The sequence below is a fragment of the Gopherus flavomarginatus genome, chromosome 3 (assembly GCF_025201925.1).
Source record: "Gopherus flavomarginatus isolate rGopFla2 chromosome 3, rGopFla2.mat.asm, whole genome shotgun sequence".
NCBI lineage: Eukaryota > Metazoa > Chordata > Testudines > Testudinidae > Gopherus > Gopherus flavomarginatus.
In genome coordinates this window covers 262,050,981-262,074,767 of record NC_066619.1, presented here as the reverse complement: position 1 = coordinate 262,074,767, position 23,787 = coordinate 262,050,981, and the positions used below count along the sequence as shown (strand labels likewise).

The following is a 23,787-nucleotide window of genomic DNA, read 5'->3' as shown; positions in this document are numbered from 1 at the left end:
AAAGGAGGGAAGAGGGGGAGAGAAAGTTTAATTTTCTCTCTGTGTTAGGATTACTTTCTCTCTCAGGGAGAGTCTGGGAGGGGGAGAGAGGAGGGAGGAAGGTGAATTTTCCTCTCTGTTTCAAGATTCAAGGAGTTTGAATCACAGTGATCTTCCAGGGTAACCCAGGGAGGGGAAGCCTGGGAGAGGCAACGGTGGGGGAAAGGGTTTACTTTCCTTGTGTTAAGATCCAGAGGGACTGGGTCTTGGGGGTCCCCGGGCAAGGTTTTGGGGGGACCAGAGTGTACCAGGCACTGAAATTCCTGGTTGGTGGCAGCACTACAAGTACTAAGCTGGTAATTGAGCTTAGAGGAATTCATGCTGGTACCCCATCTTTTGGACGCTAAGGTTCAGAATGGGGAATTATACCATGACAGCAGGTCCCGGTTCAGCGTTGACTGCACGAGAATGCGCGAGGTGTTTAAAACGTCCATGATTGCTGTCTTGAGCTCAGCAGGGTCCATGCTTGCCGTGGAATGGCGTCTGCACAGTTCATCCAGGAAAAAAGGCGCGAAACGGTTGGCTGCTGCTGCTTTCACGGAGGGAGGGGTGAGGCTGTACCCAGAAGCACTAGCGGCAATTTTTTTGCCCCACCAGGCACTGAGATCTCAACCCAGAATTCCAATGGGTGGGGGAGACTGCGGGAACTATGGGATAGCTATGGGATAGCTACCCACAGTGCAACACTCTGGAAATCAACGCTAGCCTCGGTACATGGACGCACACCACCGAATTAATGTGCTTAGTGTGGCCTCATGCACTCGACTTTATACAATCGGTTTTAAAAAACGGTTTCTGTAAAATCGGAATAATCCCGTACTGTAGACATACCCTTCAGCAAAAAGGTGGATGAATTGGAGAGAGTGCAGAAAAGAGCAACAGAAATGAAAAAAAGGTTTAGAAAACCTGAACTATGAGGAATGATAAAGAAACTATTGAATCTTGAGAAAAGAAGACTGTGGGGGGGCCTGAGAACAGTCTTCAAATATGTTAAGGGCTGTTATAAAGAGGACTGTGATCAATTGTTCTCTGTGTCCACTGAAGGTAGGACACAAAGTAATAGCCTTAATCTGCAACAAGGAAGATTTAGGTTAGATATTAGGAAAACCTGATTTATAAGGGTAGCTAAGCTCTGGAATACGCTTCTAAGAGAGGTTGTGGAATCTCAATCCTTGGAGGTTTTTAAGAACATGTTGGATAAATACCTGTCAGGGATGGTGTACGTTATTTGATCCTGCCTCCACACAGGCTGAACTTGATGACTTCTGGGAGGTCCATTCCAGGCCTACATTTCTATGATTGAGTCATATGAATTGTGAGTATCCAGTAGTATCTGAACTAAATTCCGGTAACAAAATCTGTAGTGATATCTGGGATTATAGCAAAATGCATAGTTTCCCACAGAGCCTCATTTGTGTATTAAACATAGTATTTAAGAGTTTTTATTAAACTGGAGTGAATGAGGTTGGATGACTCCGTGGCACAGATACCACAGTGTGTGGGGGTGGGTGCAGGGGATATATAAATACTTAGATTAGGGTGGTATAGACAGAGAGACAGATTACACAACTGGATGACTGATAATGGGATATGGAGCTTTTCATTTGAAAAGTGATCAATCAAATCCACTCAGGAAGGTGATGACTGAAAGCTGTTCCGCTCCATGGTAAGGATGTCAAACATCCGACCCACAGGCCAGATTCAAACCACAGGATATGTTTATGTAGGTTGCACTGAATCCCATCTTTCAATTTTTAAAAAAACGTTTCTAGATCCTTGTGGCTTCAGAGGCAATCTTCCAAATGGGAGCCTCACGGAGCCAAGGCAGTGATGTCTTCTATCTGAGTCTACAGACAGCATGAAACAAGGACTAAGAGGTATGAGCATAGCTCCAGTTGCTCCACTGTCTGCTTGCTTGCCAGGCAGTGGGAGCTCCAAAGACAGCAGGATCAGATCTCAAGTCGCTTTGCCAGTGCTGACTCCCCTCCCCTACACAACCACTCAGACCAACCCAGGGGAGGAGAAGGAGAGTAGCTCAGAACCAACAGCCAGTTATGACTATAGAAGAAAATGCCCCAAATATCAGGACTGTCCCTATAAAATAGGGTCATCTGGTTACCCTAGCTGCAGGAATGCTGATCCCTCTTTGAACCCATTGTACTTCCTGAAGATGAGGGATTCCCAGCTAGAACCTGTAGGTGGTTTTTGCTCCCTTTATGCTGCCTGAGCCAGAAAGAGGGGGCAGAACAGGGCGGAGAATCTGCCCCGACCTGTTTTTTGTAGTCCCTTGACTGAGTTGAAATCATGTATTTGGCCTGCAGGCTGGAAAAGTTGGGCACCACTATTTTAGAGGGACTTCCAGAGCCCTATGAAAGTTTACCAGTTTCTCTAAAATAAGAGCGGCAACTTGGATAAACTCCCAACCTCTCTGCTGGGCAGTCCAGCCCAGGTGACAGGATTCCATCTGAGCACTCACACACAGCTACCTGCTTTATTCTAACCATAAGGGATACAGAAATATACAAGAATCCTGATCAGGTGTTTCTCATTTAGTAATACTCCTGCTGTTCAGAGATTGAGAAGACAGAGGATGAGAGAAGTGATGTACACATGCAGATCCACAAACCAAAGAACAGCTGCCAGGTCTAATTTTAGATTTCCAACCCTTGACAGTGTCTTTTAAAGTAGTCAGTGCAAGCAGTCAGTATCTGGGATATAGGTGAATCCAAGGCACCATGTAGATCCACAAAAGGAACAAATACGGACATTCAGAACACTTCTTGTCTACCACAGAGGGCCAACGCTAATATTTAATGAACGCTGCTCATTAGTTTTGTGTGAGAGACCCACAAATAACTCCGATCCTGCAAAAGGAACAACTGATAAGCACACTCCCAGGGAACCAGATACTGAAGAATATCTTATAAAGCTAGACACCTAGAAGATCTAGTGACAGCTGACAATCCCCTGGTGCAATCATGTTTGTGATAAAGAAACAAATACTTCTTCAAAACTGGTCACGCTGAACAAGGTGAAACACCGCCCCAAGCTGAAAGTGTATATTCCTGCTAACCCTTTAACTTCACTCCCTCAAGCATCTGCCTTTCAGGAATGATGGTTGTTGGAGGCAAGTATGGGTATGCATTAATCATAAACAGGCTACTCTCCAGTAGCCGAGAAAAACAACTCTTTTATGCAGTAGCTTAATGAGAGAGTCTAGGGAGACGGAAGTTTCACAAAGCCAGAGCTGAAGGATGGGACAGCTCAATTCTCAGTCATCATCACCATTATTTGTATTACAGTATCATGTAGAGCCCTAGTCGAGGATCAGGGCCCCATTGTACTAGCTCTTGTACTAACAGAAAAAGACAATCCCTTCTCCACAGCTCTTACGTTCTGGGGAGAGAGGACAACAACAACAGCATGTTTTTGTATGGACTAGCACTGCATACAATGTAGCTTGCCACCTGCCTAGCCTACACACATTAGCCCAAGGATGATACAAAACATGCGCACTGTCCCGCCACTGGGGACAGGGACACCCGTCTGCTTTCCAACAACTGGAACTGGACTTCTACAGCATTGTCCATAGAGCTGGGAGGAAAATGGTTTTTCCATCCAGCAAAAATTTAAGATGTTTAAAAAAAAAACCTTCTCATTCCAAATCAGGACAAAAAGTAAAAAAAAACCTCAAAAAAATTTGGGAGCTGGAAATACATTTTTTTTATTCAGGTCAGTTGAAACATTTTGATAATTTTGACTCAACTTTTTGAAGTTTAAATTTAGTAGATATTGAAGCAGTCATTTTGACTCAAAAAAAGGAACTTCTCATTTTCAAAATGTCAAAACATCCCTGGTTTGACAATTTTGAAACTTGTTTTCCAATAATTTTTCAAATTGGGAATTTTGTTGAAATTTTGCAAACTGTTGCAAGTTTGATGAATTGACATTTTTGAGCCAAAACACACCCAAACAAACAGTACATTGAAAAACTCCTGCCCGGCTCCAATTGTCCATTTGGCACATGCTTAAAAAGGAAGACATAAGAGACACAGATCTCAGGGAAATGGACAGGGACATGTATAAACTGTTAATTTATTGATTCCATCTGAAAGAACAAAATATTAACAAACAATGTCATTTTAAACAATGCATAAAAATGAGCTTTAACCCTTTGGAATTTAAGTACTGGCCAAATTTATCAAAGTACTTTTAAATTCTCATTATGAAAAAAAAATGAATCACAGTTTACTAACAATGACTTTTCTACAGTTTTATTTTTGGAGGACCCGGGATAATGAAGAAAGAGAAATTGGAGGAAATTCAGAAAAGATCTAGTCTCTCTCTGTCTGTGTTTATAATAATGCATCAGTCACCATGGTACCTAGGTGCCATGATTAGAGAGCTGGCAAGTCTGTTTCAAGAAGGAAGATTTAAGTGAGTTTTACTTAATGAAACAATGACTAAAGGGAAAACATGATTACTATTTAGAAGAATCTGAAGGATATGAAGACTAAGAAGGAAGTAAAATTATTCCAGGTGGTGTAATGGAGTACCTAGGAATAATGAGAAATAATAATGAAAAATAAGAAGAGAAAAAATTAGGTTGAATTACCAAAAAAAAAAAAGAGAGACACACTGTCCTAACAGCAAGAACTCAGACTTATGAAAAAATCTGCCTACAGATGTGACAGAAGCCCAGTCACTTAAGGTATCGACTGAACTAAGCATTACAAGATCCACTTACGGGAACAAGCATGCATTAGTAGTAGGATAGACTAAATGAACCTCATAGAATTTTTCCATTTCTGATTTCTAGGATTCTGCCATTTTAGTGCATTATGAAGTAGTTGCAAGAAAGCTAAAAACCGCCAAGGCTATAGAAAATCTAATCTATTTTAGGTACATATATGGCTCCCACTACTATAGTATCTGAGCACCTCACGATCTTTAATGCATTTATTGATCCTTGCAAGAATCCCAGGAGATAGGAAAGTACCATTATCCCCATTTTACTGGCTCTCCCAAGGTCACATAGGTAGCCTGTAGTGAAGCAGGGAATTGAACTGAGTCTCAGGCTATCCTAAACACTGGACCATACTTCTTACTCCTTCTTAATGTCCTTCAGAATTCTGATTAACTTTCACCAGGTGAACTTGCAGTCACTGGCCCCAATCCTTAATACTGTTAAACAGATAAAAAATTTGGCTCATGTAAGTGCTTATGTTGAAATCACTGCAGCTACAGCTGTTAGTACCATTACAGTGTGCTTAAGCGTCTGCGCGATCATGGCCAAAGTCTTTCCACTGCCCTCCATGCACTGCTGAATCAGTCAAAGATACACACTACTGCCAAAAACAGTATAACATATATGTAAAATATTGTTTCTAGCTACGGCTATTATTAAAATGTGTATAGACATTATCAAAATACAACATCATTCTAATAATAAACTCATCAGTAACAAATGTATCTATTTAGGAAAACTTTTTCAGATGAGTTTGCAACATGTGTCAACGTGTTTCCATATCGATGTGTAAAAGGGGGATCCGTTTGTGCAAATGCTAGGTGTACCGTACACAATCTCTATGCACCAATGCCTATTGCACATGGAAGTCTCATTTCTTCTACCCAGTGGATATATAAAGAATTAAATTGTAGATTGCAAGATTGCTCTTTGGGGCAGGAAGCATCTTTCTGTCTATATTTGCACAGTGCCTAACACAATGGAGTCTTGTTCCATGACTGGAGCTCCTAGGTGCTACCCAATGCGAATAAAAGAATAAGAACTGAGGAACCAGTTGGATCACTTAAGAGTTCATTCTAGACATTTTGGTTATTTAAAGGTGTCAATTTTTTAAAAAGAAGGTTCTGATATGTTATGGTGTCAGCCAGATTCCACTGAAACACGCTTCCAACTTGTTTTTTGTTTGTAGAAATGAAGTTTTATTTGCAGTTGCAACAAGGACTCTACTTACGTTATATGACATATTCTTTCTTTATATTAATGCTAATCTAATTGGCCTTAATTGACAGAGTGATAGAAACACTATTTGGGAATATACTAGGGGCTCAGACCTCTAATGATACAAAGTTTTCCTCGGTTTGAAGAAGTGTCACTGCCGATCTCCTGGCCTTCCCAATATAAATATGTCCAGTGAACGCAAACACACTGAAAGTGCCTATTCAGAAGGGACAGTCCCTGTTCTTCAGTAAAATAATCATCATTTTCCCTACTTCTTCCGTCCAAAAGATTCTCCTACTCACTGAATATCAGTAGTGTTAAAAGTTTTCTCATTTCTCTCCCCAAACGTCTCTATTTATAGGTGTCTAATATTGTCAATTCTGTGAAGGGCAGTGTCTGATATTTCCACTTCAGGATATATTCCTGATGCCAAAAGCCTAGATAATCTCTAATGAGATATTATAAATCCCGGTTTGGTTTATCCATGCACACACTGTGTGTCTGCGGTATTAGAGATATTACTGTTTTGTATATTATGTCTTTATTATTAGTTGCTACATTTCTTTTACCTCCATTTTCATTTCCCCCTACTTTCCTCCAAACACCTTGCCTCTAGCCATAGCAGTAGGGAGGTATTTCTTTACATTCTGCTCCTCTCCTTGATGAATCAGGTTACTCTGAAATCTAATACATCCTTCACAAACACACACACACATACACACAAAAGGGTTGGCGCACACATTTAAGGATGAACTTATGGGTCAATTTCAGGAGTCTGCTTGAGAGGTGCTGGGGCTGGGTGGGTTGTCAGTGTCTACAGAGGTGCTGCCCCCTACCTTCACTTCATAGAACTGTTGAGATACAGAGAAATTACAAAAGAAAGAAAAAATGGTAAAATGGAGGGGAAAAAATTACAAACTACAAAGTTTATGTTTTGTTTTATCATTAGATTAAACTCAGAATATAATTCAGCCAGTAAAGAAATCACTGAGAAGCTCAGTGCTTTCGGTGTAAGATTCTGCAAGTCCCTTCAGAAAAACTTTGTTTTTATTTTCACCAATACCTCAAAAAATCTTTTTAAAAAAAAATCTTCCCTGTGGGGAACTTGCCTTGGTGTCTGCAATACATCTGTCCTTTATTAAGTCCAGGAAGTTAGGATTTTTGACTATGTTCTCTTTTTTGTCCCGTAAGTATTAATCTGGCCCTCTTGATAAAGAGAACCAAAAATCACCAAGATGGAGTGCTGTTTAGTTTGGATAAATAGTTACATTCACAGTTACAGATATTGCTACAGGAATATTGAAGTCAATCTTCTTTACGGATTCCAACAGTGCAATGTATTGCAAATTGAACAAAACAGAAAACCAATTAAATAAAATATCTGCCAAAAGAATACATTTAGCGGTCACTGGATTGTATAAATCATATGCGGTGAAACTGCATCGCAAAAAGTAACATTTTTAAATTAAGCAAAATACTTTGTTTATCAAACAATGATAACTGGATTAACTGGGCTGTTAAAGTAGATAAATTTCTATGTATAGTAACTACTGTATATATACACAGCAAATCTTTCTTTCTTTGATAAACTACTAAATACTGGATCTTTTTAAAGGTATATAAAAGCATTTACTGTATCCCTGTGCTACACATTTATGAGGGCTACACAGGACCAAGACACCAACCTACTGGGCAAATGAGTGACTGCACAGACTTAATATTGTCAAGCAAACAAAAAAGGAAGTACAGACACTGTGAAACTGAAGACTTAAGAACTAGTTGGCTGAAGTCCTGTTCACAACACTTTAGCAGTCTGCACAGAGCATCCAATGAATCAAGATCAAATCTGAATATGAGATTCATTCTTCAAGTATTTCTCTTAATTTTGATTTTTTTAAAAACACAAGTGAACACTAAGGTCAAATAGATATTCCCTATGGGAGTCAGTAAGAGTCCAATACTGCGAAGAAACTGTTTACTTTGTAATCACAGAACACTGAATGGCTTTAAATTCTCTACTTCTAAAGAATAATTGTTTGTTTAAAGCTTTTCACTAATAAATTATATTCCCCTAAACTGGATACGAATACTGTATCCCTAGTAAACTTTAAAAGCTGCATATTAAATTTAGCACAGCATAAAGATGATTTGTACAGATGGCAAACTGTAAATATTGTGAAATACACCCTGATAGAAAAAGTATTGTTACTTTATCAGATAAGTGACTACCAATCAATAACTCTTGTGGATGTTAATGGCACATTGTGCAACCCAGCGGTCAAGCCTCCAGTTTATGATTTTTTAGGACAAGTTAGTAACTTAGTTCCACTTGCAAGAACTTTTGTTTGGAAGTAGAAGTGCAAGACAGATCTTGCACTTTCAAAGCAACAGGGGAAGGGGAAGTGCAAACATTGACTGTAGGAATGAATTAACCAGCTAAGCTATTAACATTAAAAGTACCAGCTTTGCAAGGCTTGCATCCCCAACGTTTCTGATTAGACAGACTACTGTCAGAAAAGGTCAGGAACAAGCTTGCTGTTTATGGAATTTATAAATAATTAATTCATCAGAATACAAAACAAAGTAATGAGGACACAAAACAGGAAGCAATTTACACAGCTCCTTATATTAACAGAACGAGGAAGTGTTCAGTGATCTTCCTAGCTATTCAAACTCACTTTACAACCATTCCAACTCTATATGCCCCTCTGCTATCAAACCTAACATTTCCTTAATTCTGAAAAATAACTACACTAAGAAAGGATAACAGAAGTACACAGCAGAGTTCTAAAGCAAAGAAAAGAGGGGGTAAAGGATACATTTAATTTATGGCCTCCTCATGCAACTATAAATTAAGCACTTCCTTTGAAGCACAGTAGGATTTACAGGATGATCACAGAGCTTTTTAAAATTTATTTACATCAAGCAGTCTAAGCCCTTTCCAAGTTTGTTTATTTGTTCTGGATCCACACATGAGTGTTCCATGGCAGCGCATTCAATGAACTACTCATGCAGGTGAACAACCTTCTGAGAAACAGTTGCCCACTCACCATTTATGATTACTTGTCTCTCTGTCAGGGAGCTCAAGGGAATAATCCTACTGTGTGTTTCTCCTTTATTTATTTTACAAGGTAAGGTGTTTAACAGGATATGATTGTCTAAAGCTCACTGCTGTCAAACTTTCAACCACCGCTCCTGTAAAGAGCGAGAGTAGTTTAGTGCCTGAGCCTACAAAGCATTGAGTGCCTCCAAAGAAGTTCCCACCATCCTCAGGCATAGATACAGGAACAAGGGGTGCAGGGAGTGCTGTCACACCCTCTTGCTTGAAGTATTAATAACAAGGTCTCTGCCTTCAGCACCCCTTGTATAAAAATTGTTCAGGCACCATTGTCCTCAGGTTACGTCCACATTGCAGCTGAGAGGTGTGATTCCCAGTGCAGGTAGGCAGACCCACACAAGCTCTGCTGGAACTAGCATGCTAAAAATAGCAGCATGGGTGGCAGCTCATGCTAGCCACCCGAATCCAAGCCTGCCTCACCCTCTGCATCTGAGTCTGGGTGGCTAGCCCAAGCCACCACCTGTGCCGCAACCTCCACACTGCTATTTTTATGATGGTAATTCAAGTAAAGCTAGCATGAGTCTATGAGAACTGAAAAATGACACTTCACAGCTGCAGTGTAGACATACCCTCAGTGGCATCTGAAAGTGCTCAGCACCTCACAAGGAGGCACTCAAGGCCTCATCTAAAGTCCATTGTTACCAATGGGAATCTTTCCATTGATTTCAGTGGGCTTTGGATCAGGCCCTCAGTAGTTTCTGGCTCCATCCTTCTCTACTGAGGTAGAGGGGAGTTATGACATTATAACAATGGTGAAGGATAAGGCACGAGATTGGTAACCATTTCTATTAATTTCTTCACTTAGATTATTGTTCCTTGCTCCAAATACTTATCAGAAGTTAATCAGAAGCTCCTCCTGCTCTCTAACATGGATATAGAGCCTGAACCAGCCCAGTGAAGTCTCCCACAGACTTCAGTGGATTGTAAATCAGGTCCTTGGTTAAATTCAATAGGGTTTTTTGTTGCCTGAGGTATTTAAACTCACAACAGAGTGAAGAACAGTGACATTTGCTTGTATCATTTTCATCTCATCCTTACTGCATGAACTAGTCTGTCTGAGAAAAGTGGAAGAAGTGTGTCTAGTTCTGTACCTCCTTTGCAATCCTCGGATCACTTTTTGTAGCAGCTTTTGGTTCCTCGTTATTTTATCAACTTATATTCTACAACAAAACCAACCAAACATGTTAGCAGACAAGTCTAATGAATCAGGGGGATGAAAATTCCTGCCACCTACCTATTTTTTAAAAGCATGCTAAGCAAAGGAACTAGGTGCTCAGGTGTCTGGTAATGGGATATAGAGCCTTTCACCTCCAGGTTATTGGTCCAGCCCACTGTGGGACAGTCCAGCTGATAGCGGGCATGCGGAAAGGCATGATTTTAAAATAGCACAGCACAACTAAACCTTTTTGTCACTGAATTAGTAAATACAGTAGAGAACATCTATTTGCACTAATGATGTGGAGTCCTGCCACACATTAATAAATGTAGTAAACTAATAAGTGCACAAACAATAAAAGTATAAGATAATGCATCAACTGTATTCCATTCTGACAGTGTAATTTATTTTTACTACTGAGGAAACTACTTCATCATATACTCGTACACACATTGTAGAATATCATGAAAAAATAATGAAATCTTAGCAATACAAGCTAACACTGCAGCATCTGCTATTAAATCTTTGCAGAGAGATGGGGAGAGACCACTAATTATAAGTGCGGATTATAGTGTGTGGATTAGCAAGGTATTTGTTTTAGAGCACAGAGTACTTTGCATGAAAGCTCTTAAATTTTTTGTACCCAAAAATCTGAACTCGAGCCAACTTTTTTAATAGTGATCTCTTCAAGAAAGAAAAATAGCCCTAGCAGCCTGCAAGCACTGCCCATGAAAAGAAATGGCATTATTCTGAAAGCAGAAACAAGGAAAGGACCAATCTAGAGAAATAGAAGCTGCTGATGATTTGCAATACTTTCTATGGAAAGAAAATGGCTATCAGTGCAAACTTCCCTCCTAAGTAAATCAGAAACTGGGTGTCAAGCTTTGTGATGTTGACTCCAACTCTGACACATGAAAATACCAAATTATATAATAAGCATTAACACAAACAGCCAGCCTGCTCACTGGACAGCTCTTGTTCTTGTGTGACCCACTAGCAGAGCTGGCACAAAGTGGATTTGACAACCCAAAGGGGAAGATGTTAATCCACACATTTATGGAAAATACAACACATGCTTTCTGAACTGTGTCAAGTTTAAACGAACACTATGCATAATTTGCAAAGCTCAAGTTCAAACAAAGGCCACGATCTCAGCTGATCTACAATAAAATAAAGCTGAGATTTTCCAGAAGTACTAAAATCTTGAGGAGAAAATCATGCTAGATTTTTCATAAGATTTCACTGCCTATGTGGTTATATAGACATTACACAATGCCTGGTGCTGTGTAATATTTACCTATGTTACACAGTGTTATGAAATAATGTCTTAGTGCAGGATAAATTCAGAAACAGCAAATCCCAGAAACCTTCTGTACAAATATATACCCATTATCTATGGATATAAAGGAAATAAAGACAAGATTGAATATTAGCTACAAACAGATAATGGGCTAAATCAATGAAATTACCCCAGCAGAGAAGTTGGCCTCGTATAATTAGTTAATTTAAATATTACAAAGTCACACACTGCTTTAACTCTGACAAAGTTCTGAAACTTGGTGTACATACAAAAAAGCATCAGTGTCAGCAAGATATCTGTATAAAACTTCAATCAGTACATAAGAAGCCAGCTTGTTAAAAGATTCAAAAAGGGGCAAGTATAATGGATATATTAAAATAAAGTTTCATCATTCGTTTACACCATAGGACAGAATGGGTCCCCTGGGTTTCCGAGCTGAGAGATCAAGACACCTGACTCCATAAACTCTACCCACTTTGACCAAATCAAACAGCGGAGCCTTCATTTGTGTGCTACTTGCACAGGTGAGACCAGACCAGGGTCAGCTGCTGCACTGAGCGATAAGAGCTCAGTTTTCAGCGGCGAGAGAGGAGGCTTTGGGGTTGACCAAAAATAAAGTGTAACTTTGAAATGAAACAGAATAACAGGGGTGAGGGTCATGGTGAGGCTGGAAGGCTCAGTGGGTGCGTACGCGCTAGATCGAAGTGTTCAAGCTGGAGCATCCCCACCACTCGTGCCCTTTCCCCTGCGCGTTAGCAGACCCAGGAACGAAGCTCAAACTGAGACCAATGACCTGGCGCTACTGCGCCTCTTCCGACTCCATTTAGCCGCGAGAGAACAATTTACAACCAAGTGCCTCCGCTGAGTTTTTTCACCCTCTCGGGCCTTTTAGCAATCGCCTCGCCCACAGGCCAGGGATTCGAAGCAGGCGATTGAGCTGAGGTGAATCGATTAAGCCTCGACAATTTAATCTGGCACTTTTATGAAAGGCTGGGGGGATGGGGGGGAGATAATGCTCTGGCCGCAGCTCTCCCTCTGCGTCTCCTTCCCCACCACACTGGGTGGGTGTGACCAGCCACCAGGCGTCTCCTGGAGCTGCCGACAGCCTCCCGAGGATAAGAGACTGAAACAACTTTCCATCCCTCGGGCCCGATCCTCCCCACAAGTCATCCCCAACCTGCCTCTTCGCCCCAGCGGCCAATGCAGCCCGAGCAGCGTCGCGGGCCAGAGGAGGCAGCCGGAGCCCGGGAGACTTGCTCCAGGTGCAGTCCCACCCCAAAGCCCCTCTCTCCATGTATGTGCGGGATGCATGCTCCAAACTTTCCAAACTTCCCGGCGAAGTCGCGCAACCGGGATGGGGCTTGCTGCTGCCGCTGCCCCCGGTCTGGTCTCTCTTCCTCCTGCCCCCCTACATCAGGGCGACCCCCTTTCCTCCCCGGCCAGTGTATTGGCGTGGCCAAGGAGGAGGCGACTAGTTTCCGCCCGGGACCTGCCTGAGCCCCAGCCGGGGATGCAATTGTCACCCGCCGCCTCCAGCCTCGCACGCAAGGGCTGCGTTGCTGCGCCGACTCCAGAGTCCCAGACTCCCCGGCAAGGCTCCCCCGGGCAGCCGGGTGGGGAAGGGAACAGCTACCGTAATACAGCACGGAGGGCTGGGGCCATCTAGTTACAGCGCAGGGGCGGCAGCTGCTGGGCTCTCCGCTGGGGGCTGCGATGCCTTCCGCCCCCCCCCCCCCGGGGTGGATGGCTTTGCCTGGGGAGGGGCCCCTACTTACACTGCTGTTCTCGCCCGTCCAGTGCACCATCGCCTGGTTGTGCGACGCGTCCCCTTTGAGCACGAAGGAGGTGCTGATCAGAGAGACCTGCTCCCTGGCCGGGCGGGAGGAGGTGGAGGATGCTCTCCTGGAGCGACTCCCCGCAGCAGCCCCCAGCGCCCCAGCCTCCTCCCGGCCGCCGCCTCCGCCGCGGAACAGCAGCTCCCGCGGGTTCCTTCTTGCCCGGGTCACCCAGCTGGGGCTCTGGCCGCCCAACTGCTCCGAGGGGCGCGCAGCCCAGCAGGCACCGAGGAGGAGCAGCAGCAGCAGCGCCAGGCTAAGGGCTGTCCTGGGGACGGTCCCTGTTAGAGACACGGGTGGCCCCCTTTGCGCCATGCTCGTCTTCGGATGTGCTAGTGACAGGCTGGGATGTGAATGTGAGACAGATACACAGCCTCCGGAGGGGGAGGGAGGGGAGGAAGGCAGGGTTTGTAACCAAAGCGAGGGTTTACACTGGAAACAACGTGCTCGGGACTCCTCTCCCAGCGAAGGAGAGGCGCCGCCATCTGCTGGCTCCTCTCTGAAGCCCAAGGCGCTGGCAACCTCAGAGCCCAGCACAGCCGCACATAATGTACTGGGAAAGCTTGTTCCCACCCACCCCTGGACTCCCTGTGCAATCATTCGTGGCCCTGGCGTGGGAGCCGCTTCCTGCTGCAAATAACGGACATCAGAATGACAGGAGCAGCGCTGCTGGCAGTTACATCCTGCCTTGCAAAATCTAAACTCCTGCAGTTCTTGAATGTTCTTTGTGTGTGAATGCCTACCAGAAGTGAACAGAACCACTCCACACTGTCACAAGTTACTCCATCTTCTCAGCTTCAAAGTGTGTCTAGGTCACAGGAACTGGCCTTCTCCTGTAACTTGGGCTCAGCCTTGTACAGAATAAGTGCTTGATAAATAATGGTGTGGGTGTGTATATAATTACACGCACACAAGACACATTAAAAGAGTGTTAAGGTTGCAAAGTCAAAAACTCAAACATTAGGAATTGCCAGAATTGTCTGTGCAACCTCAATTCCACCCCCTTGTGTAAATGCATATGATAAAAATACTTTAATTCAGCAGTGTTCAAACCGTGGATCAGGACCCCAATGTGGGTCACGACTCTCTTTTAATGAGGTTGCCAGGGCTGGCATTAAACTTCCTGGTGCCCAGGACTGAAGGCAGAGCCCAAGCCCCACTAGCTGGGGCCCAAGCCCGAGGGCTTCAACCCTGGGCATGGGATTCAGGCTTTGGCTTCAGCCCTAGGCGGCGGGGCTCAGATTACAGGCCCTCCACCCAGGGCTGAAGGCTTTTGGTTTTGGCCCCACTGACCCAGGAGGCAGGGCTCAGGCAGACTCAGGTTTTGATCCCCTCTCCTGCGGTTGTGTAGTAATTTTTTGTTGTCAGAAGGGGGGGGGAAGTGCAAGGTGTTTGAAGAACCGCTGCTTTAATTACATGATATCTTTTTCCATAGGACCCCCTACTCATTCAGTACACTGCACAAGATGGAGGGTGGTCAGTTAAAGAGCAAATATTCAATATTTTTTATCCTCGTTGTTCAGTGCATGTCCTTTGGTGTTAGTTATAGCACACTAGTCAACCCTGCTCTGAAGACAGAATTATTAATTTCCTCAAGGACTTTCCCACAGAATTAATCGCTATAGCATTGGAGTGCTTCACAAACATTTTATCTTCACAATATCCCTATGATGGGAGATGGTGGTATTATCTCCCCTTTTACACATGGGAAACTGAGGCACAGAGAAACCCCCCTACTCATTCAGTACCCCCATAGGACCCCCTACTCATTCAGTACACTGCACAAGATGGAGGGTGGTCAGTTAAAGAGCAAGTATTCAATATTTTTTATCCTCGTTGTTCAGTGTGTGTCCTTTGGTGTTAGTTATAGCACACTAGTCAACCCTGCTCTGAAGACAGAATTATTAATTTCCTCAAGGGCTTTCCCACAGAATTCATCGCTATAGCATTGGAGTGCTTCACAAACATTTTATCTTCACAATATCCCTATGATGGGAGATGGTGGTATTATCTCCCCTTTTACACATGGGAAACTGAGGCACAGAGAAACTAAGTCAAAAGTGTCCACTACTTCTGGGTGCCCAACTTGATACATCTAGGATCCGATTTTTCAGAATATTAAGCATTATATGGCACTTTATGTAACCAAGCACAGCTCCAAGTGACTTCAATGGTTGCTGAATGTCAACACTTTTGTCCCGTTCTCCCCCAATGACTTAGAGTCCCAGTCACCTTGTTCAACCAGTCCCAGTCTTTCCCTGTTCCCCTTCCCCATCCCCTGGCTCCAGTCTATCATCATTTCCCTCATGACTCCAAGTTCCAAAATTCCCTTCCCCCGCCCTTCTCCCAGTCTCTTTGCCCAACCACTGTCAGTTACAGTCCCCACCACCACTCTGGTGAGACTCTGTCGCAATCTACTCTTTCCTCTTCCTGCTGGTCTAGCTAAGACTGAGTCAGACAACTTCCTCCTCTACATTGGCTGGTGCCAGGAATGGGATTACTGAGTGTGCAAGAAAAACAGGATCTCAGTTTCAGTTCCAGTGCCTGGCCCCACTCCCGCCTGGAGCAGCCAGTCATTACAGGGGAAATCCTTCTCTCTCAGCCCCCTGTAGTCCTAGGCTGAAGTATGTTTCAACTTCAAAGAGCAACTGAGCATATGCAGTCAGGTCAGTAGTAGGTGCTGTGAGGAGATGGTACATGCTGTGTCTACTAAGAGCTGTGAGAGCCTTGAGCATGCTCAGTGAGAGTGGATTCTTCAGAGATTTTAGCTGTTAAACTCTAGCAAGTTGCTACTGAACATATGTGATTTGAGATTTTTCAAAGGTTTATAACTGGTCCAAATTTGGGCAAATTTTCACAGAGATGGCAAAAGGCAATACCTGATACAAAGGCTACAAATACCTGCCTCTGCCTCTGTCAAATTTCAAGTCCCTGCTCTAAAGCATGGGAATGCTGGAGTTTCTTTAAAATGAAGTTTCCAGAATTTGTTAACCTAGGCAAAACAACATATATTTCCTTAGCCTCATTCTTGGAAACAACTCAATCATTTTGAAATTTTCCCCCAAAGGTCAGACAAAAGCAGACAACCAGCATGTAAAATTTCAGCCCAAAAGGTTAAAAATGGATAAAATTGTAGGCAACTTAAAACAGGGTCTTATAGTGGGATTGTAAGCCAACCTTAACAGCCTTGTACTAGCACTGCCTATAAGAGAAGTATGTATATTTCCTGTGCACAGAATGTGGCAAGATTCCCATGGAAAAAGGAGTAGGTGGTCACAAAATTAAAGATTCAGGCCATGTTTACACTACAAACTTAAATCAGCTTAAGGTAAGTCGACGTGCAGTCAGTTGTGCATTTTCACACCACACTCCTTGTGTTGGTGGAGCACGTCTTAACTAGCAGTGCTTGCATCCATGCAGAGAGCAGTGCACCATGGGTAGCTATCCCACAATGCAACCTGCCCTAGGGAGTTTTGGGAAGGGCTAGCAATGCCTCATGGGAGCAAAACATTCTTGCAGGAGTGACTGGGAGCAGGGCTTGAACATCCCATGATGCAGTTTTCTCCCTCCCCTGATTTCATCCACATCCCATATTTCATACCTTTTTTCAAAAGCCTGGCATACCCATGTATCCACCATCTCTAGAGAGGCACCGACCTCGCACAGCTGTGCACTATTGTGGTGAGTGTTGCAAACACAACACGCTTTATCCTGCAGTATTTCCAGACCTGCGAGAGGAACTGCTGCATGGAAGTAGCCTGGAACGAAACAATTCGTGGTTGCTGTTGACAGTCACAGAGCAGCTGAACATGGTACAGTGCCAATTCTGGTCCCAAGAAACAAGTACTGACTGGTGGGATCACATTGTTAATCACCTTCTGCTAGGAAGGGTAATGACTCTGGGCAATATGCACGAGATACTGGATGGTTTTGCCACATTGAAGTTCCCTAACTGCAGTGGGGCAATAGATGGCATGCATATCCCTATCTTGTCACCACACCACCTTGCCCTTGCCACAGAATATATAAAGAGAAAGAGATAGTTTTCAATGGTGTTGCAAGTGCTGATGGATCACCAGGGATGTTTTACTGACATCAGCGTGGGATGGTTCGGGAAGGTGCATGACCCAGACATCTTTAAGAACACAGGCCTGTTCAGAAAGCTGCAAGCAGGGACTTTCTTTCTGGACAGTAAAATCACCATAGGAGATGTTGAAATGCCAATAGTGATCCTGGGAGACTCAGTCTACTCCTTACTCCCATGGCTCATGAAGCCGTACACCAGACACCAGCAGCAAGGAGTGCTTCAGCAGCAGGCTCAGCAAGTGCAGAATGGCAGTTGAATGTGCTTTGTCTGCTTGAAGGTTCGCTGGCACAGTTTGCTCACTAGGTTAGCCCTCATAGCTGCCTCCTGTGTGCTTCATAATATCTGTGAAGCAAAGGGAGAGAAGAAGTTTCCACAGGGTGGGGCATAGAGTTGGATACGCTGTCTGCTAATGTTGAGCAGCCAGATACCAGGACTACAAGAAGAGCTCAGCAGGGAGCAATGCGGCTCAGGGAGGCTTTGAAACCCCATTTTAATAACGACCCACACTAATGTGTTGCTTTTCTGTGTTGTACCTGCCAATAGTCTGAACCTTGCTGTGACTGCTCTGTGTGTAGTAATGTAACCTTGGAAATACACCTCTTGATTTACTCTAAAAATGACTCCCAGCCCGCACCCACTACAACCATTAGAGCCCCCTCCCTTGCTACAGCTGGGCAGACAAATCCACACTCCATTCAGTCTGTGGCTTCTCCAAAGACACTGCCGGTGAGGGGGGTGTACTTGATGCCCAGGGAATGGGTTGAGACCCACCAACTAATACCTCACAGAGGCCACCACTGTGGCTGCCATGAGTGAGGGGAGTGTGGGCTACTGCTTAGAGTGTGGAAGGGATGGGAGCAAGGATTCTTGGGTTCTATTCATAGCTTTGGCTCTATGTGAACTCATTCACATCCTCCCTCTGTGCCTCAGTTTCCCTCTCCCCACCCCCTGCACTCTGAAGTAATAAAGGTTATTTCATTTTCAAGAAATTGACTTTTATTGCACACAGATATGAAAACAGAAATATATGTCACAGAAGTAAACCTCAGAAATACAGGGGAATACAACTGGGAGGGGAAAAGCACATTCATCTTCTGTTCAAAATCACACCAGCTTTGCCTGTCACACATCCATATATGAGCGGGGAGGAGGAGTACAGTGATGTTGGACTCAAGTTCTGGATGGGATGTAGAGGAAGTCAAGTTTCAAAGTGTTTCTCCTGAAGGTCTACCAGATGCCTCAGCATGTCTGTTTGTTCGTTCAGAATCCTTAGCATCTCTTGCTGTTTACCACGCTCATTCTCCTGAGCTTTTGTTCTGCTCAAAATTTCCATGTTCATTTTTTCTGAGAGCAATCCTCCATGCCCTCTGCTCAGAGTCCACTGTCCTAGAGGTGTTGATTATCTCATTAAACATATCGTGCATTCTCTTTCACCTTCATCTTATTTGTGAGAGCCTCTCTGCCAGTGTGGAGAAAGAGTTGAAGGCCACACTTTTCAGCTGTAAAACATGCAAAGCGCAAAGGAACCATTGTCAGTGCAGATCCAATGTCCAGTGCAGACCTGCTATATAAAAATCAGGGCTGTCGATTAATCACAGTTAACTCACACTATTAACTAAAAAAAATTAATCATGATTAATCACAGTTTTAATCACAGTTAAACAATAGAATACCAATGGAAATTTATTAATTATTTTGGATGTTTTTCCAAAATTTTCAGATATATTGTATTCTGTGTTGTAATTGAAATCAAAGTGTAGGTTTTTTTATTACAAATATTGGCACTGTAAAAATGATAAACAAAAGAAATGGTATTTTTCTGTTCACCTCATACAAGTACTGTAGTGCAATCTCTTTGTTGTGAAAGTGAAACTCACTCTATTTTTTTTGTTACACAACTGCACTCAAAAACAAAACGATGTAAAACTTCAGAGCCTACAAGTCCACTCAGTCCTACTTCTTGTTCAGCCAATCGCTAAGACAAAGAAGTTTGTTTACCTTTACAGGAGACAATGTTGTCCACTTCTTATTTACAATGTCTCCAGAAAGTGAGAACACGCATTTGCATGGCACTTTTGTAGCCAGCATTGCAAGGTATTTGCGTGCCAGATATGCTGAACATTCGTATGCCCCTTCATGCTTCGGCCACCATTCCAAAGGACATGCTTCCATGCTGATGATGCTCATTAAAAAAAAACGATGCATTAATTAAATTTGTGACTAAACACCTTGGGGAAGAATTGTATTTCCCCTGCTGTTTTACCCCGCATTCTGCCATACATTTCATGTTGTAGCAGTCTCAGATGATGACCCAGCACATGCTGTTCATTTTAAGAACACTTTCACTGCAGATTTGACAAAACACAACGAAGGTACCAATGTGAGATTTCTAAAGATAGCTACAGCATTCAACCCAAATTTTAAGAATCTGAACTGCTTTCCAAAATCTCAGAGGAATGAGGTGTGGAGCATGCTTTCAGATATCTTAAAAGAGTAACACTCCAATGTGAAAACTACAGAACGCGGACCACCAAAAAAGAAAATCAACCTTCGGCTGGTGGCATCTGACTCAGATTGAAAATGAACATGAGTCAGTATGCTCTGCTTTGGGTTGTTATTGATCAGAACCCGTCATCAGCATGGACGCATGTCCCCTGGAAAGGTGGTTCAAGCATGAAGGGACATAGGAATCTTTAGCTCATTTAGCACGTAAATATCTTGCAACGCTGGCTACAGCACTGCCATGAGAACACCTGTTTTCACTTTCAGATGACAGTGTAAACAAAAGCGGGTAGCATTATCTCCTACAAATGTAAACAAACTTGTTTGTCTGAGCGATTGTCTGAACAAGAAGTAGGACTGAGTGGACTTGCAGACTCAAATTTTACATTGTTTTATTTTTGAATGCAGTTTTTTGTACATAATTCTGCATTTGTAAGTTCAACTTTCATGATAAAGAGATTGCACTACAGTACTTGTATGAGGTGAATTGAAAAATACTATTTATTTTTTACAGTGCAAATATTTGTAATAAAAAATAAATCTAAAGTGGGCACTGTACACTATATATTCTGTGTTGTAACTGAAATCAATATATTTGAAAATATAGCAAACATGCAAAAATATTTAAATTAATGGCATTTGATTATTGTTTAACAGTGTGATTAATCGCGATTAATTTTTTTATCACGTGATTAATCATGATGAATTTTTTTAATCGCTTGAGAGCCCTAATCAAAATCACTCTCCTGAATCCAAGCAAGGTGTTCATTGAACCTGTTTGCTTTCCCAGCCAGGGTGAGTACATCCCTGGGCAGGGGCGCCAGAACATCTGTGGCAGTGGAGGGGTAACCTGTGGCAGAACTAGGGTGGCCAGTGGGCCATGACACCTCCCCTTTGTAACATGGGCATAGTGTGGAGGTCAGGGACTGGCATTCCTCCCCCTAAATGGCAAGCCTCAGCAGGGGCAATGCTGGGGTGAGGAGGGGGGCTTGCGGTGGGCTATAGCCATCATATTTTCCTTCACCACCACCTCCTATAGCCGCTGCTGCTCTCTGGCACCCAAGGCACCACCCCCTGCCCAGTCCAGAAGCTGGTCCCAAGCAGTGGTAAGAGACACCATGGGAGCCTGGGCTGCTGTGGGGAGGCCCAGACTCTCCACCTGCTCTGGGCAGGGGGATGAATGCTCAAAAGCAGCACCCAGTCTATGTGCCCGCACGCTGCCTGCCTGAGGCTTGCAATTTGCGGGGGCAATGCTGACCCCTGCCACACAAACTACAGCCATGTTAAGCCGTGGGTGGCCATGGCCCCCCCAATTCCAGCACTCCTGCCCCATTGACCCCCCAGGTTCCAGCATCCCTGTCCGGTGGTGGGGGAAGGGGTGAGCTATCACAAGGGGGGGGCACAAAAGCACTAGTGCTTGTGGTTTGAGCAGTTTAAATGAATACTACCACCATCTCCCATAGATGACCCTAGCTGATATCATGCTCTTGAAGGTAAGAGAGGTGGAAAGGGAACAGCTGCTGCATGCCTCCAGGTACAGACTAGGTCCTTATGATGCTATGTTATGTACTGCGATGATGCCTGCCGAACTAATATTGGAATGACATGGGAAAGTGTCCTACCATGGTGGAAGAAATAAGGCAGCCCTCCCCAAAAACCTTCTATAATAGATTGCAGACTACCTCCATGAAATTTTCCTGGAGCTCTCTATGGAGAATTCCCAGGACATCCCTGTGTACATAAACAATCTGTTTCACAGGGCACACTCTGACTAGCAGGTCCAGCCACCGAGAAGCAGATAGCCACTCTACTGCCACTAGCTATTTAAATAAAAAATAGCAAATAAGAACATGTACCCTCACAATATTAATGCTAAATGCGTACTCCCCACAGGTTCCTTCCTCAGCATCACATTCAGCCATGCTGCGGCGCTGTGACTGGCTGGACTACTCCGGAGTTACAAACAACTCCTGGCTGTCCAGGACAATGGATCCCCCACTTGCCTGTCTCCCATTTTCTCGCTCATCCAACACCTCCTCCTCAGCGTTGCCTGGGGTGGCTTGGGACTCCGACTCCTCTGAAGTATCCATGTGGCTCTTGGGGGGAGGGGTCACTGCAGAGTATAGTCTGCAACTCCTTGTAACTGTTTGTCTCCCTTGCCTTCTGGTACGCCTGACCCAACTCCTTCACTTTCACGTGGCACTGCTGCAGGTCTCTCCAGTAGCAATTATCCACCATGTCCCAAGAGATCTTCGCGTAGATGTCCACATCTCTACAGCTTGATCTCTTCTCTTCTTTTCTCCCCACAGACCAAGGAGATCCACCTCCTCGTACATATTCCAGGCAAGAGCATGTTTGGAGCATGGAGATGGCATGCTCAGCTGGGCAGGGGAGCGCTGCATGCCGAACAAACAGGAAATGGAAATTCAAAAGTTCCTGGTCTTTTAACCGGGGAGGGACTCTTTCCTGTGTACCTGGCTACTGGGCAGCAGAGTTGAGAATGGTGACAAGACCGGTCACAGTGGAGCATTGTGGGACACCTCCTGGAGGTCATCTAAGTCAACGTAAGCAAGACAGTGTCTACACTGCTGCTACATTTACTTAACGACATTGACTTAAGCACTACACCTCTCACGGAGGTGGAGTCATTAAATCAACATAGCAGGAAAGTTACAGCCATGTGAGGGATCTTGTAGTGTAGATACAGACATTTTTAGGTTAACGTAAGCTGCCTTATGTCGATCTAACTCTATAGCGTTGACCAGACATCATTAAGATTGTACGTGCAACCTGAATTTTGATATTTCCTAATTTGAGTGCTTGACTTTGCACTAGGCTGGGCTTAGTGTTCTTTTGTGTGTAATATAATATACATACACACAAAAGCTTGCATTCTGGTATATGTAACATACACTAATATATATCTACCTATTTGAAGTGGCGATATGATAGCCACATGATAAATTTGATTAATAATACATATTTTATGTTTCACCAACCCTCTGCTTCACTTATCTATCTCCATGTGGAATTCTAACATAGCAACTCTACGAGCAGCCTCAAAGAACCACCATTTTAAAGAAGACTGCAAGAACAATCTTTTCCTCTTTCCTCAGCAAATGTGGAATTTCTTCCCCAGCACAGAGACTATTCACTTTGTGACTGAGTAGCAGATTTAAGGTCTCATTTCTTATGAGGCTTCATGGCTAGAAATGGAAGGTGCACACTACTGAAACAAGATATATGCGTTCACAGCTTTTCCAGTGGGATACAACACTTTTTGGAAGATAGGCTTTAGCCAAACACAAGTTATTGGGCTCAATACAGGGGCCATGGGGTGAAATCTAATGGACTGTGACATACAGGTGGTCAGACTAGATGATCTAAAGGTTCCTTTTGGCCTAAAACTATTACTCTAGGAGCATTTACTGCTAATCTTCAAACAATTCCAAGATATCTTGAACTCATTACATTCTTTATGAGAAAACTATTTTGGATAATTTTTTTAAGTTTCTAAAATTTGTTTTGTTTTAATTTTCCTCTACCCCAGAGGCCTGCACAGTTGGATTCAGAATTCCAAGAACTTTTATATGTGGATGAATCTGAAATATAGTATCAATATTTTTAAGCTTTCCACATTTTAGAGATTTGAGATGACCAGAACAACTCCCTTGAGTAATGTGGCCATCCCAAACTCATGCAGATAAAAATTTCATCACACCACTCCATCACATAATCTCTACATACAATGACCACAGTTGGAAGATGCAATGGAAGTGCAAAAT

General features: G+C 43.5%; 1 protein-coding gene across 1 annotated transcript in view; it reads right to left on the bottom strand.

Moving 5' to 3' along the window:
- The window catches only part of SORCS2 (sortilin related VPS10 domain containing receptor 2), an 859,447-nt gene extending 845,675 nt beyond the window's left edge, over window positions 1–13,772 (bottom strand). The window contains exon 1 of the mRNA XM_050948134.1: window positions 13,354–13,772. Within this exon, the coding sequence (XP_050804091.1) occupies window positions 13,354–13,728 (375 nt within the window). The 5' untranslated portion in view covers window positions 13,729–13,772. The remainder of the gene's footprint in view (window positions 1–13,353) is intronic.
- Between the last annotated feature and the right edge of the window lie 10,015 nt (window positions 13,773–23,787).